The 20545-nt window shown below is 43.3% G+C and overlaps 2 protein-coding genes across 3 annotated transcripts; both read right to left on the reverse strand.

Annotated features, from left to right (window-relative positions):
* Positions 1-9: 9 nt before the first annotated feature.
* LOC110508790 (glutamate-rich WD repeat-containing protein 1) lies at positions 10-8978 on the reverse strand. Its single transcript, XM_021589618.3, has 7 exons — positions 6355-8978; positions 6157-6274; positions 5793-5958; positions 5421-5631; positions 4988-5133; positions 4611-4802; positions 10-482 (listed from the first exon to the last, which is right to left on the reverse strand). The coding sequence occupies exons 1-7, from the start codon at positions 6566-6568 to the stop codon at positions 174-176; spliced, it is 1356 nt and encodes a 451-aa protein (XP_021445293.2). The 5' UTR covers positions 6569-8978; the 3' UTR covers positions 10-173.
* Positions 8979-15807: 6829 nt separating this feature from the next.
* On the reverse strand, positions 15808-19776 carry LOC110508798 (uncharacterized). Of its 2 annotated transcripts, none has more exons than XM_090224750.1 (5): positions 18921-19776; positions 18268-18377; positions 18016-18087; positions 17477-17600; positions 15808-16824 (listed from the first exon to the last, which is right to left on the reverse strand). In XM_090224750.1, the coding sequence occupies exons 1-5, from the start codon at positions 18931-18933 to the stop codon at positions 16817-16819; spliced, it is 327 nt and encodes a 108-aa protein (XP_090080876.1). In that variant the 5' UTR covers positions 18934-19776; the 3' UTR covers positions 15808-16816. The 2 variants fall into 2 exon arrangements, with proteins under 2 accessions (XP_090080876.1, XP_021445305.1); XM_021589630.3 differs by having other exon boundaries at positions 17463-17600.
* Positions 19777-20545: the final 769 nt, after the last annotated feature.

A 20545-nucleotide genomic window follows, 5' to 3' on the forward strand; every position in this document is an offset into this window, starting at 1 on the left:
AAACAGTAATTTGGTAAAGTGTTTTATTTTGAACATGTTGGTACACATGCTACTTGTGAAGGCCAGAAGGAATAACATACATGCACAGTACATGGTAAATGCATGCCAACAGAGCAGAGGGGACTGAGAAGTAAAAAACACAGGCACACACACTTAGACCCTCACACACACAACTATACAGAGATGGTCCTGAACACGTTGAAGCCTGACAGAGCAGTAGAGACCATCACCCCGGGTATCTGCGGGTGCCAATGGATTTCCTTGACCTCTGTCTGACCCTGGTGCAGGAACAGCAGCTGGGGGGGCAGGTCCTTCACCCCCTCCTCCCTCGCACCCACATCACTTGACTCTACTGATAGGTCCCATTGGCTGACCACGTCGTCCGCTCCAGAGGCGGCGAACACGCTGGAGTCCACAGGGTTCCATTCTACTGATGTCACTGGCGCGCTGTGCTGCTTGAAGTTAGCCACCGGCCGGCCCGACTGAAAGCACAGGTAGATAATATTACGGTTTAGCATCATCTCTCCTCACTTCTGTTGTGAGCATTCTGGTTTAGAATAACTGCATAACCATCTCTAAGATCTGCCTTGTCAAACACACACTGACCCCAGACCAGTCCCATGGGCGACCTCCCAAGGGTTCTAAAGCGCAATACTAGTCAGAACATGTAACCACTGTTGATTTGGTGCTCCTCCAGCACTTCAGAGAAATATCAAATCTCTATAAACCTCGAAGCTAAAAAGAGGGTCAGTGTGTGTGGGAGCCAACTTTTCCTCTACATTCCACCTAGATCTTGAAATGCCATCATACAGGATAGGACATGATTACTGTGGGTGTATAGGAGAAGGTGTGGGGGAGACAAGATGATTTATCGCACAACGCATCACCGGGGGCAAACTACCTGCCCTCCAGGACACCTACAGCACCCGATGTCACAGGAAGGCCAAAACGATCATCAAGGACAACAACCACCTGAGCCACTGCCTGTTCACCCCGCTATCATCCAGAAGGCGAGGTCAGTACAGGTGCATCAAAGCTGGGACCGAGAGACTGAAAAACAGCTTCTATCTCAAGGCCATCAGACTGTTAAATAGCCATCACTAACATTGAGTGGCTGCTGCCAACATACTGACTCAAATCTCTAGCCACTTTTATAATAAAAAATTCGATGTAATAAATGTATCACTAGTCACTTTAAACAATGCCACTTTATATAATCTTTACATAACCTGCATTACTCATCTCATATGTATATACTGTACTCTATACCATCTACTGCATCTTGCCTATGCCGCACGGCCATCGCTCATCCATATATTTATATGTACATATTCTTATTCATTCCTTTACACTTGTGTGTGTATAAAGTAGTTGGGAAATTGTTAGATATTACTGCAAGTTCAGAACTAGACGCACAAGCATTTCGCTACCCTCGCATTAACGCCTGCTAACCATGTGTATGTGACTAATCAAATTGTATTTGATTATTGTCCGATGCACAGAAAACACAGGTAGAGATTGATGGCAGTGTGTGATTGTTCAGCAGCAGTGGCGTGCAGTGAGGATTAATCTGTTAAGAGTGTTGGGACTGCAGCCATTTTAAACCCAAACAAACCAACCCAGATGGTGCAATAATCATGCAAAGATGACATTTACAGCATTTGCATTGCTTCCATTCCTTTTTATGGGTTTAATATTTTACAGAAAATCTTTTAAAAAATACCTTTGAGAAAATTGCAACCATCCTGGTATTCCTGTTTAACCCGGAAATGCTATTTAAAAAGTTGCAGCTAATGTAGAAGAAAAAGCTGTGTACATTTGCAAATACTGTGCAAAATCATATGTGAAGAATGCAACAAAGATGCAGAATCATCTGGCTAAGTGCATAAAATTCCCTCAGCACTCACAACAAGCAACCGTTGACAAAAGTCCCTCTACTTCTGTTCGAGGTGAAAATTATGAATCAGACACCTTACCGATAGCAACAGCTCATGGTCCTCCTGGAATCATGTTTTTTTGAGTCAATGGAGGAACGTAGTCAGAGAAATGCTGATGAATGTCTTGCTCGAGCTGTGTATAAAACTGGTTCCCCTCTGATGCTCACAGGCAATGTGTATTGGAAGAGATTTCTGAATGTTCTTTGCCCAGCATACACCCCTCCAACCAGACATGCTTTATCTATTAATTTGCTGGAAGCAGAGCTCAACAGAGTTCAAGTGAAGGTCAAGCAAATCATAGAGAAAGCAGACTGTATTGCAATCATCTCTGGTGGGTGGTTGAATGTTCGTGGGCAAGGAACAATTAACTACATCATCTCCACCCCTCAATCAGTATTCTAAAAGCACAGACACGGGACAATAGACACACCGGTCTCTACATTGCAGATGAGCTGAAGGCAGCCAATGACCTTGGACCACAGAAGGTATTTGCACTGGTGACAGACAATGCTGTGAACATGAAGGCTGCTTGGTCTAAAGTGGAGGAGTCCTAACCTCACATCACACCCATTGGCTGTGCTGCTCATGCATCTAATCTGCTCCTCAATGACATCATGGCACTGAAAACAATAGATACACTCTACAAGAGAGCCAAGGAAATGGTTAGGTATGTGAAGGGTCAAGTTATAGCAGAAATCTACCTCACCAAGCAAAGTGATAAGAATAAGAGCACCACATTGAAGCTGCCCAGCAACACCCGTTGGGTTGGTGTTGTCATCATGTTTGACAGACTCCTGGAGGGGAAGGAGTCGCTCCAAGAAATGGCCACATCACAGCCTACCGATATGGACAACCCCATCAAGAGGATCCTTCTGGATTATGTATTTTGGGAGAGGTTGGTAACAGCTTGAAACTCCTGAAACCTATAGCAGAAGCCATTGCACGGATTGAGGGAGACAATGCCATCCTGTCTGATGTTCAGACTCTGCTAGTGTAACGACCCTGGGTTTATAAGCGCGGAAATCGACTCTACCGCACGAGCATTGTTTTTGTGGTACCGTCGATAGCGCGCCGGACCTCGGGCTCAAAGGTCGAGGGTTCGAGACCTGCTCCCTGCTGTTTCATTATACTAGCAGATGTAAGAGAAGAAATCCATACGGCCCCCTTCATTGTTGTTCCAAGCAGAGGAAACTGCAGTTCTGAAATACATCAAAAAGCGTGAAGACTTCTGCCTGAAGCCCATACTTGCCTCAGCGTACATGTTGGACCCAAAGTATGCTGGCAAGAGCATCCTGTCCGGTGCAGAGATCAACAAGGCCTACGGTATCATCACTACTATGTCTCGCCACATTGGCCTGGATGAGGGCAAGGTTCTTGGCAGTCTGGCGAAGTACACTTCCAAGCAAGGGCTTTGGGATGGAGATGCAATATGGCAGTAGTGCCAACATATCTCATCAGCCACCTGGTGGAAGGGACTTTGTGGATCTGAGGCTCTTTCCCCGGTTGCCTCCATCATGCTCCATATCCCACCATCATCAGCCTCCTCAGAGCACAACTGGTCCTTGTTTGGGAACACACACACCAAAGCACGCATGTTTCTAGAATATCATTTTACAGATGTATGTTGAAAACATTTTGGGTTGCAATGGATCATTGGGGACCACTAAATATTCCTTTTCTTTTGTTGTTCAGTGAAATCATTCCGTGTTAAGAGTCAACTCATGTAATTAAAAGTTCAATTCATAACTAAATCAGTTTTTAAATTTCTATTGGAAGTATTTAATAATTTGCAATTCTGTCTACTTATGATAAGGTAAAAGGTATATGTTTGTCTCCATATGATATGGAAAATACACTACTGTTCAAAAGTTTGGGGTCACTTAGAAATGTCCTCGTTTTTTAAAGAAAAGCAATTTGTTTGTCCATTAAAATAACATTAAATTGATCAGAAATACAGTGTACACATTGTTAATGTTGTAAATGACTATTGTAGCTGGAAACATGATTTTTAATGGAATTGAGGCCAATTGTCAGCTTCAGTGAAAAGGCGACTCTGGGAGTCTGGCCTTCTAGGCGGAGTTCCTCTGTTCAGTGTCTGTGTTCTTTCGCCCATCTTAATCTTTTTATTAGCCAGTCTGAGATATGGATTTTTATTTGCAACTCTGCCTAGAAGGTCAGCATCAACAAGGACATTTCTAAGTGACCCCAAACTTTTCAAGTGTAGTGTATATCCAATGCAAAAACATGTACATTTAAATGATATGGGAATTAACAGTAAGTAATATTAATATATTCCCACGGAAAGTTTCCACCTCTGAATATTCCCTAAAATGTGCAACCCTAGTGGTGACTATTTAAACAGTCTGATGGCCTAGAGGGGGAGCAGCTATTTTTCCAGTATCTCAGTCCCAGCTTTAATGCACCTGTACGGTCTCTGCCTTTAAATGCTAAATAACAAATGTTTTCAAGTGCAACTTCAGCAATGATGGTTTTGGGAAACAGCTCTGAGATTAAATGATGCTCCTACGAAGGTTCTAACGATTAACTTAGCCTTCAGTTTCCCAAAATAAACTTGCCCTGGTTCGTACCATAGGATCAGATGACCCTCCCTAAATCCCAACCTTAGACTAATGTCTAAGTCTAAGGGCAAATTAACCCTACTGCAGTTCTTACCTGGAACTGCCTCAAGTCCCAAACTTTCAGAAGTCCGTCATCCCCGCCAGACAGGAGGAATGGTTCAGTCCTGTTCCAACTGATGACGTTGACATCTGAGGAGTGTGCCTCCTTGGCACAGAGCATGGAGTCGGGCGGGGCTCTGGTGTCCCAGATCCGGATGGACTGATCCACAGAGCAGGACGCAAAAACCTTGGGGGTATGATGAAAGAGGGAGGAGGAAGAAAGAGGACAATGAGACAGAAAGTTGCAGTTTTAGCTATAATTCTACAACTGACATTTCATGTCTGCTTCAACTGACAAAAATAGCCTAAAGTTTATTTTCATCTATTGATATTGTCACTCAGCCTAACATCCCACTGCTTCTCCCATCATACCGTGGCTTCTGTGGGTGACCACTGCAGGTCCTCCACAGACTTGGTGTGAGAACTGAAAGGCCGTTGGTCGATCTGCCAGGAAGTCCCTCCCTCCTGTGGTTCCCACACGTGGATGTTCTTTTTGCAGTCGCCACTGACCAGCCGACCTTTTAGACAAAACATACTAATAAATGAGCTTATTATTCTACTCATGTATTCACATTTATTTAGGGACAGTTTCCCAGAACCACATTAAGACTAGTCCTGTACAAAAAAATTGAATTTATCATCAAGGTAATTAGATTGAGCCAGTCATTCTCATTAATTTGGGATGGAAGCCAACATAGTAGACGTCCCCTTATACATAGAACAGTATCTACACAGCGGATGGTGAGGAATATGCACTCTGCTTTAGACGTACCAAAACATCAGACGTGGCAATAGACCGACTCACCGGGTACTTTGGGCGACCAATCAATGGCAAAGCCCTCAGTCATGTGACCCGAGAAACTGAAGAGGGGCGTGGCTTCCTTCTGCTGTTTGACGAAGGTTGACATGGCAGCTGAACTGTAGACGGCTTCCATCTGGGATCTGAGGTCAAATATCTCCACCTGACCTTTCTCTGACCAGACAGCAGCCAATGACTGATCTCCACGATGTGTCACCTGGTGGGAAAATAGACAACGTTAATGTTGAGCCTTTCAAACCACAGTATACTGCTGCCTCACAACACACACAGTCCAATCAGGGTGCATGTACAGAATAACAAACTGAGGGTGCAAGAGATATTCAGATACTCTCAGAAAATGAGAACAGTTAAACTCACTCGGACTCTGTTGATCCCTCCGTAGTGAGGCATCATGGCCAACTCCATCTGTGGCTTCTTATCTTCATCATCATCCTCTTCATCACTCTCTCCATCACTGCTCTCATCCCCCTCCTTCACTTTCTCTGTAGTACCGTGGAGGTTGTGCATGCGTATGAGAAGCAGTCTTAGAGGAAGGAGGAGAAAAGGTATGGTAGGATAAATCAATGAGGCCTGGGCAATAAAGCACTACCAATAGCGGGGTGTGCAAAAAGTATATTCAATGTGAGTATTTGGGGATCCCTTCACATCAGCCTCACAATAGGAAGGCAGTCTGAGGGTATGCTGAGTGTCATTGTAATGGATTGGTGGGTGTGACAGCTACCTGTTGCTGAGGGCAGCGTCAGCCTGTGTGCCTGCACAGAGCAGCATAGAGAGGGGATACTGTTCCCTGCCGTCTCCATTCGCATCTCTCAACACGTCGAAGCTCAGGCAAGGAGCACCTGTCAGTTTAAAACATTCAAATTAATTTGTTTGTTGGGCAATAAAATCACTCTATTAGCTAGTTAACTGTTGGACCAACCTGTCTGACACTCGTGGTACATGCGGTAAGCCGAGCGGTCCATCTCGAGCTCCTCTCCGGGTTGGAGAGGCTGTTTTCCGGGGACATAAACTTGAGTTTCCTGTTCTCCATCCTTTCCCTCTTCTTCCATTTCGTCTTCGTCGCTGCCACCCCCTTCCATTTCATCCACCTCTCCATCTTCGTTCGGAAGCATGTCTCCCCTGGGCGCCGACATTTTGAGAGGGGCCAGGCTTTGCTTACTTCCGGTGGATTGATCACGTGGTTTGTCTCTCGCTGGCTCTGTCTCGCTCGTTTACGATAATTCAGCTGATGTTCTTCCTCTGTTCCTGACTGGCCTCTTTGGCAGACAGTCTGGAATTTTGCCTGACCCTTGCTACTGCCAGTAAAGTCCACGAATTATATAAACATCTAACCAAGGAAGGAATTACTGTAATCTTATGGATAAACAAAAAGTATTACAAAATGTAAAGTGAACAAGATTTGAAAATAGCTGATTGTGGCCACCCATTCAAGGCAAGTGGGGTTTTGAGCCCCACCTATTTAGCTAAAATATTATTTCCCCTGTTTCGCATGTTATTTTGGCATTAAACGTGTCACATATCAGTTTGCAAACAATGTAAAAAAAAATATTGGGTTAATAAAGCCGAATACAAACATGGTCTCCTTTTTGCTTTCTTGAGTAAGGCAGATCAGAAATGCAGTATTTTCAGCATAGCTCAGTGCTTTGTGTGGTGGAGGGGCAGCCAGCGAAAAATACAGAGCGTAGGAGTTGGTAATCTTCTCTAGTTGTGCCATGATTTGCTCAGTGTTCTGTCACTCATGGGGACACTACGTCACCGCAAAATCTACAGGGAGAGCTAGAAAGTTCAAGCCCCTTGGGTGCTGCCATAAATTTACATTAAAAGTGCACATCCAAGAAGGCTCAAGGTCATTGGCCACAGATAAAATGACGTAAAATCACGTTATATCTACCGTAGCTTTGATTGGACTGATAAAAATCAACATCACACTTTAAAAATCTGAGCCAGCAAGCTAGACAAGCAGTCATCATCTTGAATCAAGTCGACAATCTACTGGCAAATCCTTTTCAATTCTTGTCATATGAAGAGAAATTATAGAAAAAACATATCGGTGCTCATCGGCCATTGGACATAAACATTACACAGAAAGTTGGAAATTTCAAATTCAACAATGAGTGGTTTGGAAGGAATCAGTGGTTAACTGCAAGTGTTGCAAAGCAATCACTAGCTTTCTATTCGGTGGAGAGGTTGTGTGGTCCAAGTCTGGGTTTAGAGTCTTTTTTTCAAGCTTAAACGGATGAACATTCACACGCAACACAATATGCAAGAAAAGGTTGAATACATTGTCCATGCTGTCGATCCAGAATGACTTCTGCCGAGTTCAAAACAACTGGAAACTCGGAACAGGGAAATCTCAGACTTTAGTGAGTTCAAGGCAACAGGGAACTTGGAAAAAAAACAAGCTCAGACTGGGAAAATATGTTTTGAATGGTCATCCAACTCGGAATTCCAAGTCGGGAGTTCCGGGAGTTCCGACCTGAAGATCACTGACATCATGATTCAACTGTTCCCAGGCCGTCATTGAAAATAAGAATTTGTTCTTAACTGACTTGCCTGGTTAAATAAAGGTAAAATAAAAAATAAAAAACCTTGTTTTTTTCTGAGTTCCCAGTTGTCTTGAAAGTACCATAAATCCAGAGAATGCCAGACAAAATTTTCCCACAAGAAGGTTCCCCGTGCCACCTTCCTGTTCAAGTGAGCACAGAACTTGAACAGGTCCAAAAATGTCCAAAAATGTCTTGAATGCTGCTGCATAAATTATGTAATATGCCAGGGAGATATGAATACTGTATCTAAGAAAGTAATACTAAGAGTATGTTGTGTAGTAAGTAAGCTGTTAGCAGCCCATGTGCATCACACTAATAACTCGGTCCCTTTCCCCCTCATTACTTGGCCTACTGTTCTGACTTGGTGGTGCACATGTAGCATATAGCCTGTTTTAGAGAGATGTAATCATTTAATATTTTAAGAACTTTCATTGTCTGCTTATACAGTATGCACCCTCATAGATATTATCCTGACAAAATTGCCCTCCAAATACACCTCTGCTGTTTTCAATCAGGATCTTAGCGATCACTGCCTCATTGCCTGCATCCGCTATGGGTCCGCGGTCAAATGACCACCCCTCATCACTGTCAAATGCTCCTTAAAACACTTCTGCGAGCAGGCCTTTCTAATTGACCTGGCCCAGGTTTCCTGGAAGGATATTGACCTCATCCCGTCAGTAGAGGATGCCCGGATGTTCTTTAAAAGTAATTTCCTGGGCCTCCCGGGTGGCGCAGTGGTTAAGGGCGCTGTACTGCAGCGCCAGCTGTGCCATCAGAGTCCTGGGTTCGCGCCCAGGCTCTGTCGTAACCGGCCGCGACCGGGAGGTCCGTGGGGCGACGCACAATTGGCCTAGCGTCGCCCGGGTTAGGGAGGGCTTGGTCGGTAGGGGTGTCCTTGTCTCATCGCGCACCAGCGACTCCTGTGGCGGGCTGGGCGCAGTGTACGCTAGCCAAGGTGGCCAGGTGCACGGTGTTTCCTCCGGCGCATTGGTGCGGCTGGCTTCCGGGTTGGATGTGCGCTGTGTTAAAGAAGCAGCGGCTTGGTTGGTTGTGTATCGGAGGACGCATGACTTTCAACCTTTGTCTCTCCCGAGCCCGTACGGGAGTTGTAGCGATGAGACAAGATAGTAGCTACTACACAATTGGATACTACGAAATTGGGGAGAAAAAGGGGTAAAATTCAAAAAAAAAAAAAAAAAAAAAAGTTATTTCCTCACGATCTTAAATAAGCATGCCCCTTTCAAAAAATGTAGAACTAAGAACAGAAATAGCCCTTGGTTTACTCCAGACCTGACTGCCCTCGACCAGCACAAAAACATCCTGTGTCGGACTGCAATAGCATTGAATAGTCCCCACAATATGCAACTGTTCAGGGAAGTCAGGAACCAATACACACAGTCAGTGTGCAAAGGCTAGCTTTATCCAACAGAAATTTGCATCCTGTAGCTCTAACTCCAAAAAGTTTTGGGAGAACAAGAGTCCATGGAGAACAAGAGCACCTCCTCCCACCTCCTCCCAGCTGCCCACTGCACTGAGGCTAGGCGACACGGTCACCACCGATAAATCCATGATAATCTAACATTTCAATAAGCATTTCTCTACGGCTGGCCATGCTTTCCTCCTGGCTACCCCAACCCCGGCCAACAGCTCCGCACCCCTCGCAGCTACTTGCCCGAGCCTCCCCAGCTTCTCCTTCACCCAAATCCAGATTGCAGATGTTCTGAAAGAGCTGCAAAACCTGGACCCATACAAATCAGCTGGGCTAGACAACATGGACCCTCTTTTTCTAAAATTATCCGCCGTCATTGTTGCAACCCCTATTACCAGTCTGTCTCTCTTTCATTTCGTCCGAGATCCCTAAAGATTGGAAAGCTGCCGTGGTCATCCCCCTCTTCAAAGGGGGTGACACTCTAGATCCAAACTGTTACAGATCTATATCTATCCTGCCCTGCCTTTCTAAAGTCTTTGAAAGCCAAGTTAATAAACAGATCACTGACCATTTTGAATCCCACCGTAACTTCTCTGCTGTGCAATCCGGTTTCCGAACTGGTCACGGGTGCACCTCAGCCACGCTCAAGGTACTAAACGATATCATAACCGCCATTGATAAAAGACAGTACTGTGCAGCTGTCTTTCTCGACCTGGCCAAGGCTTTCGACTCTGTCAATCACCATATTCTTATTGGCAGACAAGATCGCCTTGGTTTCTCAAATGACTGCCTCACCTGGTTCACCAACTACTTCGCAGATAGAGTTCAGTGTGTAAAATCGGAGGGCCTTTTGTCCGGAACCTCTGGCAGTCTCTATGGAGGTACCACAGGGTTCAATTCTCGGGCCGACTCTTTTCTCTGTATATATCAACGATATCGCTCTTGCTGCGGGTGATTCCCTGATCCACCTCTACGCAGACGACACCATTCTGTATACATCTGACCCTTTTTTGGACACTGTGTTAACTAACCTCCAAAAGAGCTTCAATGCCATACAACACTCCTTCCGTGGCCTCCAACTGCTCTTAAACGCTAGCAAAACCAAATGCATGCTTTTCAACCGTTCGCTGCCCGCACCCGCCTGCCCAACTAGCATCACTACTCTGGAGAGTTCTGACCTACAATATGTGGACAACTACAAATACCTCGGTGTCTGGCTAGACTGTAAACTCTCCTTCCAGACTCATATCAAACATCTCCAATCCAAAATCAAATCTAGAATCGGCTTTCTATTTCGCAACAAAGCCTCCTTCACTCACGCCGCCAAACTTACCCTAGTAAAACTGACTATCATACCGATCCTCGACTTCGGCGATGTCATCTACAAAATAGCTTCAAATACTCTACTCAGCAAATTGGATGCAGTCTATCACAGTGCCATCCGTTATGTTACCAAAGCGCCTTATACCACCCACCACTGCGACCTGTATGCTCTAGTCGGCTGGCCCTCGCTACATGTTCGTCGCCAGACCCACTAGCTCCAGGTCATCTACAAGTCTATGCTAGGTAAAGCTCCGCCTTATCTCAGTTCACTGGTCATGATAACAACACCCACCTGTAGCACGCGCTCCAGCAGGTATATCTCACTGGTCATCCCCAAAGCCAACACCTCCTTTGGCCGCCTTTCCTTCCAGTTCTCTGCTGCCAGTGACTGGAACGAATTGTAAAAATCGCTGAAGCTGGAGACTTACATTTCCCTCACTAACTTTAAACATCAGCAATCTGAGCAGCTAACTGATCGCTGCAGCTGTACATAGTTCATCTGTAAAGAGCCCACCCAATCTACTTACCTCATCCCCATATTGTTTTTATTTACTTTGCTGCTCTTTTGCACACCAATATCACTACTTACACACCATCATCTGCTCATCTATCACTCCAGTGTTAATCTGCTAAATTGTAATTACTTTGCTACTATGGCCATTTATTGCCATACCTCATCATGCCATTTGCACACACTGACTGTGCGCTTGTTTATTCCATGTAACTCTGTGTTGTTGTTTCTGTCGCACTGCTTTGCTTTATCTTGGCCAGGTCACAGTTGTAAATGAGAACTTGTTCTCAACTAGCTTACCTGGTTAAATAAAGTTTTTTTTATTTTTTATCTTACGGTTCTGACTTGGTGTACAGGGAGAATACTGTAAGAACGGCCCATGTTCTGAATTCTTTGGCTCTACATTTCAAAAGTGCTGAACAAATAGTTATGTTGATTACATCCGTCTTAGCTCACTCATTAATGTCTTAATCGATATTAAGGATGGACTCTTATCCGCTTATCGTTCCCTTATGCCATAGTTTGTACACATCAATTGTCAGTAGAAACCACATTTGTTTAAACAAGTCAGCCATATCAGCTATGTTTTTTTTAAAGGCAGTAAATTAGGCTGAATTAACTGTTTCGCTGCCAGACAAGGCATAGCTGATAGCCAGGTGTAGCGGTGGTAAGGATTCACTCCATGTTCCTGAAAGGAAGGCTCTGCTATTGGAACAGCTTCATGTAGGCCCTTAATAGTTTTTGTGGCACCGTTTGTTAACCATTATAGTGGAATTAATGTAATTTTTATGTTGTCTTGTGTTGTGTAGTGGCTTTGCTGGCATGCATCAAAAATATTTTTGGGCAGTTTGCCACACCAAGATTTACATGCTAAAATCGCCACTGAGCCTACTGTCCAAACTCCAGCCACTTGCATTGCTGAGCCTGAGCATTATCATTGCAATTTCAGTCATGCAATATCAATACTATACTACATATCATCATGTTTACTTCTGGTGTAATGGTGATGGGTATTTACCATGGAGAATGATTGAGGCTTCTAGTGGCCAAAAGGTCATATTATTAACATAGGCAGCGCTATGGAGCTCGCCACCTTGTAGTCCTCAAAAACAGAAATGAGTTACCTCAGGTTCCTTGAGCCATTTCTATTGGGAAAATGAATGGGGAAAGGATAAGGTTTTGTAATAAATCCCGAAAATAAGGTTAACACAAGCTTTGAAGATCAGAGATCTTATACTTTTTGTTCTATGAGATAATATCAGTCAGTTAACATGACCTTTATGAATTACGATGCCTTTTATGTGCTTTAAGTGTGTTTTCGATTACATAAATGCTTCAAAATTTAAAAAAAGTGCCGTTAGCTGATGAAGATTACCTCAAAACCACAGACCTTATTTATACAAAAATCCTCCAAAAACTCCATTCATTTTCCTATAGGCTTTGTCCAACTAACCATGGCAGAGTTAATGCCTACAAGAAGACACATTACTATTATTTAACTAGGCAAGTCAGTTAAGAACAAATTCCTATTTACAATGACAGCCTAGGGGTTAACTTCCTTGTTCAAGGGTAGATAGACAGATTTTTACCATGTCAGCTCGGTGATTCGATCTAGCAACCTTTCGGTTACTGGCCCAATGCTCTAACCACTAGGCTACCTGCTGCCCCCTATCTCTCTCTAATGTAGTCAACTGGGTGGGACTTCCAACTTCACTTGCTGATCCCACCTGGTGACCCTGTTGGAGTCATGTTCAACCAGATCATCAGGAGGGATAAGTCAACCATGAAGAAGAACATTTTTTGCTGTCTTATGTTATTTCCCAACACCCGGGGCTATGAAGCAGTTAATTAAAACAGAACGAATAACTGAAAGCTCTCTCTCTGACCTCTCTGTGGTTGTCCTCTCCTCACAATAGAACAGCAAACATTATCTGTGTGCATCTGTTTGTTTGAATCTCACTGTCTGTTTTGATGTTGTGCAACATTCTCTCTCTCTCTCAACTGTCTCTCAACTGTCTCTCTCTCTCAACTGTCTCTCTCAACTGTCTCTCTCTCAACTGTCTCTCTCAACTGTGTCTCTCTCTCTCTCAACTGTCTCTCTCTCTCTCAACTGTGTCTCTCTCTCTCAACTGTGTCTCTCTCTCAGCTGTGTCTGCAGAGGTTTATCATAGTTTCTCAGAAAGGCTGATGCTCATTTTGCTGCCTCTACATTTACAAAAGGAAGTGAGACATGCCTTGGGGTATTGTTGTTGGTCTCTGAGCCTTGCTTTTTAAAGTTTGTGTGCATTAAAGAAAGCACCTGGCTGAGTTTAATGGAAGTTCTGTCTTAAACAGCAGGAAAAAAGGGGCTCCTTCTTTTTGTATCAAAGATTTTGCAAGTGTTCTGTCTAAAGTGTGTGTGTGCTTGTGCATGCATGGATGTGTCAGGGTGTGTGCATTTATTGGCATACATACAGTTGAAGTCAGAAGTTTACATACACCTTAGCCATATACATTTAAACTCAGTGTTTTACAATTCCTGATATTTAATCCTAGTAAAAATTCCCTGTCTTAGGTCAGTTAGGATCACCACTTTATTTTAAGAATGTGAAATGTCAGAATAATAGTAGAGAGAATTCAGATTTTTATTTCTTCTTTATTTATTTATTTCTTTTTATTTCCACATTCCCAGTGGGTCAGAAGTTTGCATACACTCAATTAGTATTTGGTAGCAATGCCTTTAAATTGTATAACTTGGGTCAAATGTTTCGGGTAGCATTCCACAAGCTTCCCACAATAAGTTGGGTGAATTTTGGCCCATTCCACCTGACAGAGCTGAGTCACCGTCCTCATTTGTAGGCCTCATTGCTCGCGCACACTTTCTCAGTTCTGCCCACAAATTTTCTATTGGATTGAGGTCAGGGCTTTGTGATGGCCACTCCAATACCTTGACTTTGCTGTCCTTAAGCCATTTTGCCACAACTTCGGAAGTATGCTTGGGGTCATTGTCCATTTGAAAGACCCATTTGCGGCCAAGCTTTAGCTTCCTGATGGATGTCTTGAGATTTTGCTTCAATATTTCCACATAATTTTCCATCCTCATGATGCCATCTATTTTGTGAAGTGCACCAGACCATAATGCAGCAAAGCACCCCCACAACATGATGCTGCCACACCCGTGCTTCACGGTTGTGATGGTGTTCTTCGGGCTTGCAAGCCTCCTGTAATGCCCGGGGTGTAGTGGAGGAAGAAGTCAGACGCAGGAAACAGAGAGTTCAGAGTAGCGATTCTTCTTTATTCACCACATAGGTGAGAACGACGCCACTCAAACAAATGCCCCAAAACACAGGGGAACTAAACAGTCCCGAACAACGTACACGCAATACCGTGACTTACAGGCGTGCACAAGAGTACACATAAAACAATCCCGCACACACAGCAGGCGGGTCGGCTGGATAATAAAGCCCAACCAATTAACCTAACTAAACGTGTAACTAATAAACAGACAAGGGGGAGGAAAAAGGATCAGTGGCAGCTAGTAGGCCAGTGACGACGACCGCCGAGCGCCACCCGAACAGGAAGGGGAGCCACCTTCGGTAGGAGTCGTGACACCTCCCCCCTTTTCCTCCAAACATAATGATGGTCATTATGGCCAAACAGTTCTATTTTTGTTTAATCACACCAGAGAACATTTTTCCAAAAAGTACGATCTTTGTCCCCATGTGCTGTTGCAAACTGTAGTCTGGCTTTTTTATGGCGGTTTTTGAGCAGTGGCTTCTTCCTTGCTGAGCGGCCTTTCAGGTTATGTTGATATAGGACTTGTTTTACTGTGGATATAGATACTTTCTACTTGTTTCCTCCAGCATCTTCACAAGGTCCTTTGCTATTGTTCTGGGATTGATTTTCAGGAGACTTCAGGAGACTTGATTTCTTTTGATTTTCCCATGATGTCAAGCAAAGAGGCACTGAGTTTGAATGTAGGCCTTGAAATACATCCACAGGTACACCTCCAATTGATTCAAATGATGTCAATTAGCCTATCAGAAGCTTCTAAAGCCATGCCATCATTTTCTGGAATTTTCCAAGATGTTTAAAGGAACAGTCAACTTAGTTAATGTAAACGTCTGACCCACTGGAATTGTGATACAGTAATTATAAGTGAAATAATCTGTCTGTAAACAATTGTTGGAAAAATTACTTGTGTCATGCACAAAGTAGATATCATAACTGACTTGCCAAAACTATAGTTTATTAACAAGAAATTTGAGAAGGGGTTGAAAAACAAGTTTTAATGACTGCAACCTAAATGTATGTAAACTTCCGACTTCAACCTGATGTGTGTGATTAATATGAGTGATTTGGCTCAGTTGTAGCCCTACCCAGTAACTGCAGACATAAATATTCTATTGAACTACAACTTACTTATGACAGAAGTCTTCCTGTAGGAGACAGAAAGAAAAAGGATAGCTGTTGAGAATCAGACAGCAGTGCAGCTCTGCAGCAATTACAAAATACTCCCCACACTGGGGATGGTAACAGTCAGCACTCGGGGATCTCTACACAAGACTACATCAGAGAAACTCATAACGGCTGCATGGTTTTTATTTACAAGATGCAGTATGTACAAAAGTTCATAGAAAAAAACAACATTCATTGAAGACCAACAAACAAACAAATATTCACATTCCACTGCATTGTAAACATCATATGAATTTGATCAGAAATATTGGACAATAATTTATGTGCTGTAGCTTGCTCAATATAAAACACTTGTTAGTGTTTAGTTAGCTTGCATAGAATATGGCTTTTTATACATATGGCTATGTTGTAACGGTTTCTTATAATTATAATAATAGAACTCTGGTGTGCAGACAGTAAATTAAAAGGTTGTTATTCTATACATAATCTTGACTGCAGTTGTACTTTCAGTGCAACAATTACATGTGCATGTCAGTCACTTGATTGACAAAGCTTACTGTATTAGAACTGCTAGAATGGACAGATTGAGAAGAAAAAGCCAACCAGTGCTCCAAAACACATTGCAAAATGAAAAGGATGTATTCTTTCAGAAACAGGGAATCTTATTTATTTTATTTCTTGCATTTTGTGTGCGCCATTGAAGAGATCCACTTCAGTAACTATAGCAACCACTCTACAGTAGCATCCAGGGCAGTCCACATAACAGGAGGCTCCAATGTAAGCTGTCATTGTAAATAAGAATTTGTTCTTAATTGACTTGCCTAGTTAAATAAAGATTAAAAAAAACAAAGACCCAGAAAGAACTAATAGGAGCCCACCTTTGGATGTTGGGCTCCTATTGGTTGGTGGAGGTGTGTTTAACCTCATCTCTGTTTCCCCTTCATTCTCCCTGTGTTGCATGTGAACTGCTCGTGTGGTTAATAACCTCACTTTTTTACTTTCCAAAGCTACCCTTTCTTCCTCCCCAGCCGGAGAGGCCAGAGTGGGGAAGGGACAAGTGTCCACCGGGGTCGAGCACCCCAGCTCCAGCCATTTGGAGAAAACAGATGAAGTGAAGTTGAGAAGTTTCTCTGGAGAGGAGGAGACAGAGGGAAGAACTGAAGGGTCAGGATCCTCAAATCTCTGTGAGAGAGGGATGTGATAAGGGAGGAGAGGAAAGGGGGATAAGGGAGGAGAGGAGTTGTTATTAAACAAACATACAGAGCAAGCACTGTCATTGATTGATAGCCGGTTCTCTGGGGAGTTAACCTCTGTGATATACATTGCGTACATTATAGGTGACCTGAACAGGAAAACTATGCACTGGTTACAGCATAGTCAAGCCACATGGTCAGGAAAAAAAACGTTATTCTCCCCTGTTTTTAGCCCTTTTATGTCATTGTTTTACTATAACAACAAGGCATCTTTATAGTGTTTTGTTGCATTTGCAGGGGCACAGTTCTTTTTACAGTACTTAGTCCAAAATGTTTAAGGCTGCTGTGTCTGTCTCTTTTGAGTACATGCTGCTACTTGTTCACCCCCACTGGCAACCTACAGTACACTCTCTATCCAAAACAGTTCATATAGACTACTAGAGTCATAGCCTCGGGAAGTAGTTTGGGGAAGACAGTTTTGCCGGCAATACAGACAGCTATATTGTTTTGCTAATACTTGACTAGTAAAGGACCAATGCATTACTTTAGTAGGGGGGTGCTGCAGCACCCATACTTCCCGCGACAATGACTAGAGTATGTCCACGACATTTTAAAAGTTATACCCACCCCTTTTGTCATACCCCTGTCATCCAGGGCTTGTATAAGGTTGGAGATGAATTCGAAGCTATGGTGCTCTGGCCACAGCTGGCTGCGGAGCTGGAGCCAGGAGTCAGAGAGAACAGTCGCAGCTCGGAACACACAACACTGGAAGGACAGCCGAGGCAGAAGCAGGATTTTAGACACAGAGGTTACGCTGATGATTTGAATAAACGGAGCACAACACAGAGCTGATCATCATTGTGCTAATCAGAGGTTATTGATTATCCTGCCCAGTAAACGCTGACAACAACACAAATTTAGACTTTAGAGTACTGGAACCAGTGGAGGCTGCCGAGGGGAGGATAGTTCATAGTAATGTTTGGAAGGGAGCGAATGGCATTGCAGTGTTTGATACTGTATATTTGATACCATCCCGGTCCTTCCACATTGCTCAACAGAGAATCATAATGAAGGATTTAATGATAGACATAGCAGATACACTAAGTGTGATGTTTGTATAAAACACGAGAATAAATCATTTACTAAAATGGTGTCATTTAATCAATAGATGGTGCCTCACCGGATCAGTGTTGCACAGCAGGTTGACATTGTAGTGGTGGGAAATCCAATAGTCTTTAGGGAACACCTTACGCTTGGAGGAAAAAACTGGTTCAGGAATCACAGTATTCACAAGAGTATCTATGCCAATAGACAAAACATCAAATTGATAAAAAAATGTAACCACTAGGAAGTGAACGCATATTTGTTTAAACTACTGTCATTACTCAGGGTGCATGCAGGTACAAAAGGATAGCAACAACGTTCAACTCACAAATCCAGCGTGGTCTGAGTTAAGGGTGGTTTGAAGATTCTTGACAACCTCCCTCAAAAAGTCATCACATCCACTACCTTGGACTGTCAATATTGATAGCAACAGTAAAACTGTGTGAGAGAGATCGAAGTAGAGAGAGAGAGAGAGAGAGAGAGAGAGAGAGAGAGAGAGAGAGAGAGAGAGAGAGAGAGAGAGAGACAGAGAGACAGAGAGACAGAGAGAGAGAGAGAGAGAGAGAGAGAGAGAGAGAGAGAGAGAGAGAGAGAGAGAGAGAGAGAGAGACAGAGAGAGAGAGAGAGAGAGAGAGACAGAGAGAGAGAGAGAGAGAGAGAGAGAGACAGAGACAGAGAGAGAGAGAGAGAGAGAGAGAGAGAGAGAGAGAGAGAGAGAGAGAGAGAGAGAGAGATGCAGCAGGTTAATGGATGGAACATTTCTGTGTCCTGCCCATGTGGTTCCAGCCACATGCTTAATGAGAAACATCATGACTTCATGTTAACTTGCGAAAATTAACAACAAACCTAAATTACAGAACCACTTTATGAATTACAGTACAATGGTAATGTGGTCAAATTAATCAAACAAATACAAATCCACGAATCAATCAATTAACTTTTGCATACTCTGAATTGATGTAATTACTGAATTCCTCTTACCTGATCGTGACATCCTTTTATCTTCATGAGAAAGGCCACTTCTCCATTTCTGTGGTTGAAAGCATGCAATACGCAGATCAAATAAGTCCTTTGGTCTGACTAGGCAAAGTTTCCTCAGCGGTTCCTTCAAGTGTGTGACACACACACACAGAGAGAGAGAGAGCTCTGAGTCTTTTCTTTTTCCTCTACTGTTGAGACTCCAGCTTAGTTGACCTGTCTTTTAGAATTCCTATTTTTGTCTCCCGGGTACTTTCCAAATATTTTCACCCCCTTCTCTCTCTCACGCAATCTGCACTGCGCTCTCACTTTGGATTTTCCGACCTCTCAGCCTGTCAAACTGCAGCCTTTCCCTTTCCTTCTCTTTCCCTGTTGACCCAGTATATTACAGACCTCACTCTCTGCTCACCCTTTAAATGGCTAATGGACAGAGTGGGGGAAACAGACCCGCTATCTCTCTCTCGCCCTCTGGGCAGTCTGTCTGTGTGAGCTCAGACAGAGGCTAGCCTGAAAGTGAAAGTGCTTGATATCTGCTCCCTGTAAATCTCTCAGCCCCTCCCACCACCAGTCATTTCACCTCCCTATTGACTGACCAAGCCCCCTCTCCCTCTTAATTCAATGACATTAAATTCAATGGGCTTTATTGGCATGGGAAACAAATGTTTACATTGTCAAAGCAAGTGATATAGATAAACAAAAGTGAAATAAAAAATACAAAATAAACAGTAAACATTACACTCACAAAAGTTCCTCTCTCTCACTTTCTCTCTCCCTCTCTCTGCCCCCCCACCCCCAATCCAAACGAGGCCTCAGAAGGCTTAAGTCATGCCATATGTTTTCAATCCACCTCCCACACCCATGAGCTTGTGTGCATGCCTCCTTGTCTCCAGTGAGCCAGTTAGTAATACTCATCCTGTTGAGTCACCACACAGAGGGAATCTCATAAATCAACAATTATCTTGTATTTTTTTTAGGCTAAAAAGATTGCAACACTGACTGACTTACGCTGCAAGTCATTCAAGTGTGCAAAGTCAATAATAATCATGACAGTGAAGCTGATGTTCCTTCTCAAAACTAAAAAATAAATGAATAACAAAAAATGACAGTTGATTTGAAGTGGAAAAGTTGAATATCCTAGTTTGGAGGCTTAGATACTTCCTCACATTTTGATAGCACTTTAGTTTGTGGTACACTCGTTTATTATTTAAAGTGCTACTCAGATATTTTTGTTATGACAAACTACTATTGAGAAAGTGAGTGGGGATCAGAAGTAGATGAATTAGTACATTGTCATGTTCAGGTTTTACGAAGTCATTGTTGTAGTACTACTTCTTGTGTCACTTCCATTTTGAACATGGGCCAAGAGAAACAGTGAATGTTCTAGAGGTCCAAAGGGAAAAGGAAGACAGAGTTCTGCAGTCCAACAGACCAACATTCTTCAGCCTCCCAGAGGCACCATCAGTCCTAACTCTTTTCACCTTGGTCCTCTGCATAGGGCAGTAGGATGATCCTTGATCTCAGGTCAGTTTAGTATATTCTTCCTTTATGGTTCAGAAGTGGGAAGGATAAGATGGTCCGGGATCTGTGTCTAAGAGCTTCTACCCAGAGTGTATATACAGTGCCCTCTG

The sequence above is a fragment of the Oncorhynchus mykiss genome, chromosome 3, assembly GCF_057628025.1.
Source record: "Oncorhynchus mykiss isolate SJ-2025 chromosome 3, ASM5762802v1, whole genome shotgun sequence".
In the NCBI taxonomy this organism is placed as follows: domain Eukaryota; kingdom Metazoa; phylum Chordata; class Actinopteri; order Salmoniformes; family Salmonidae; genus Oncorhynchus; species Oncorhynchus mykiss.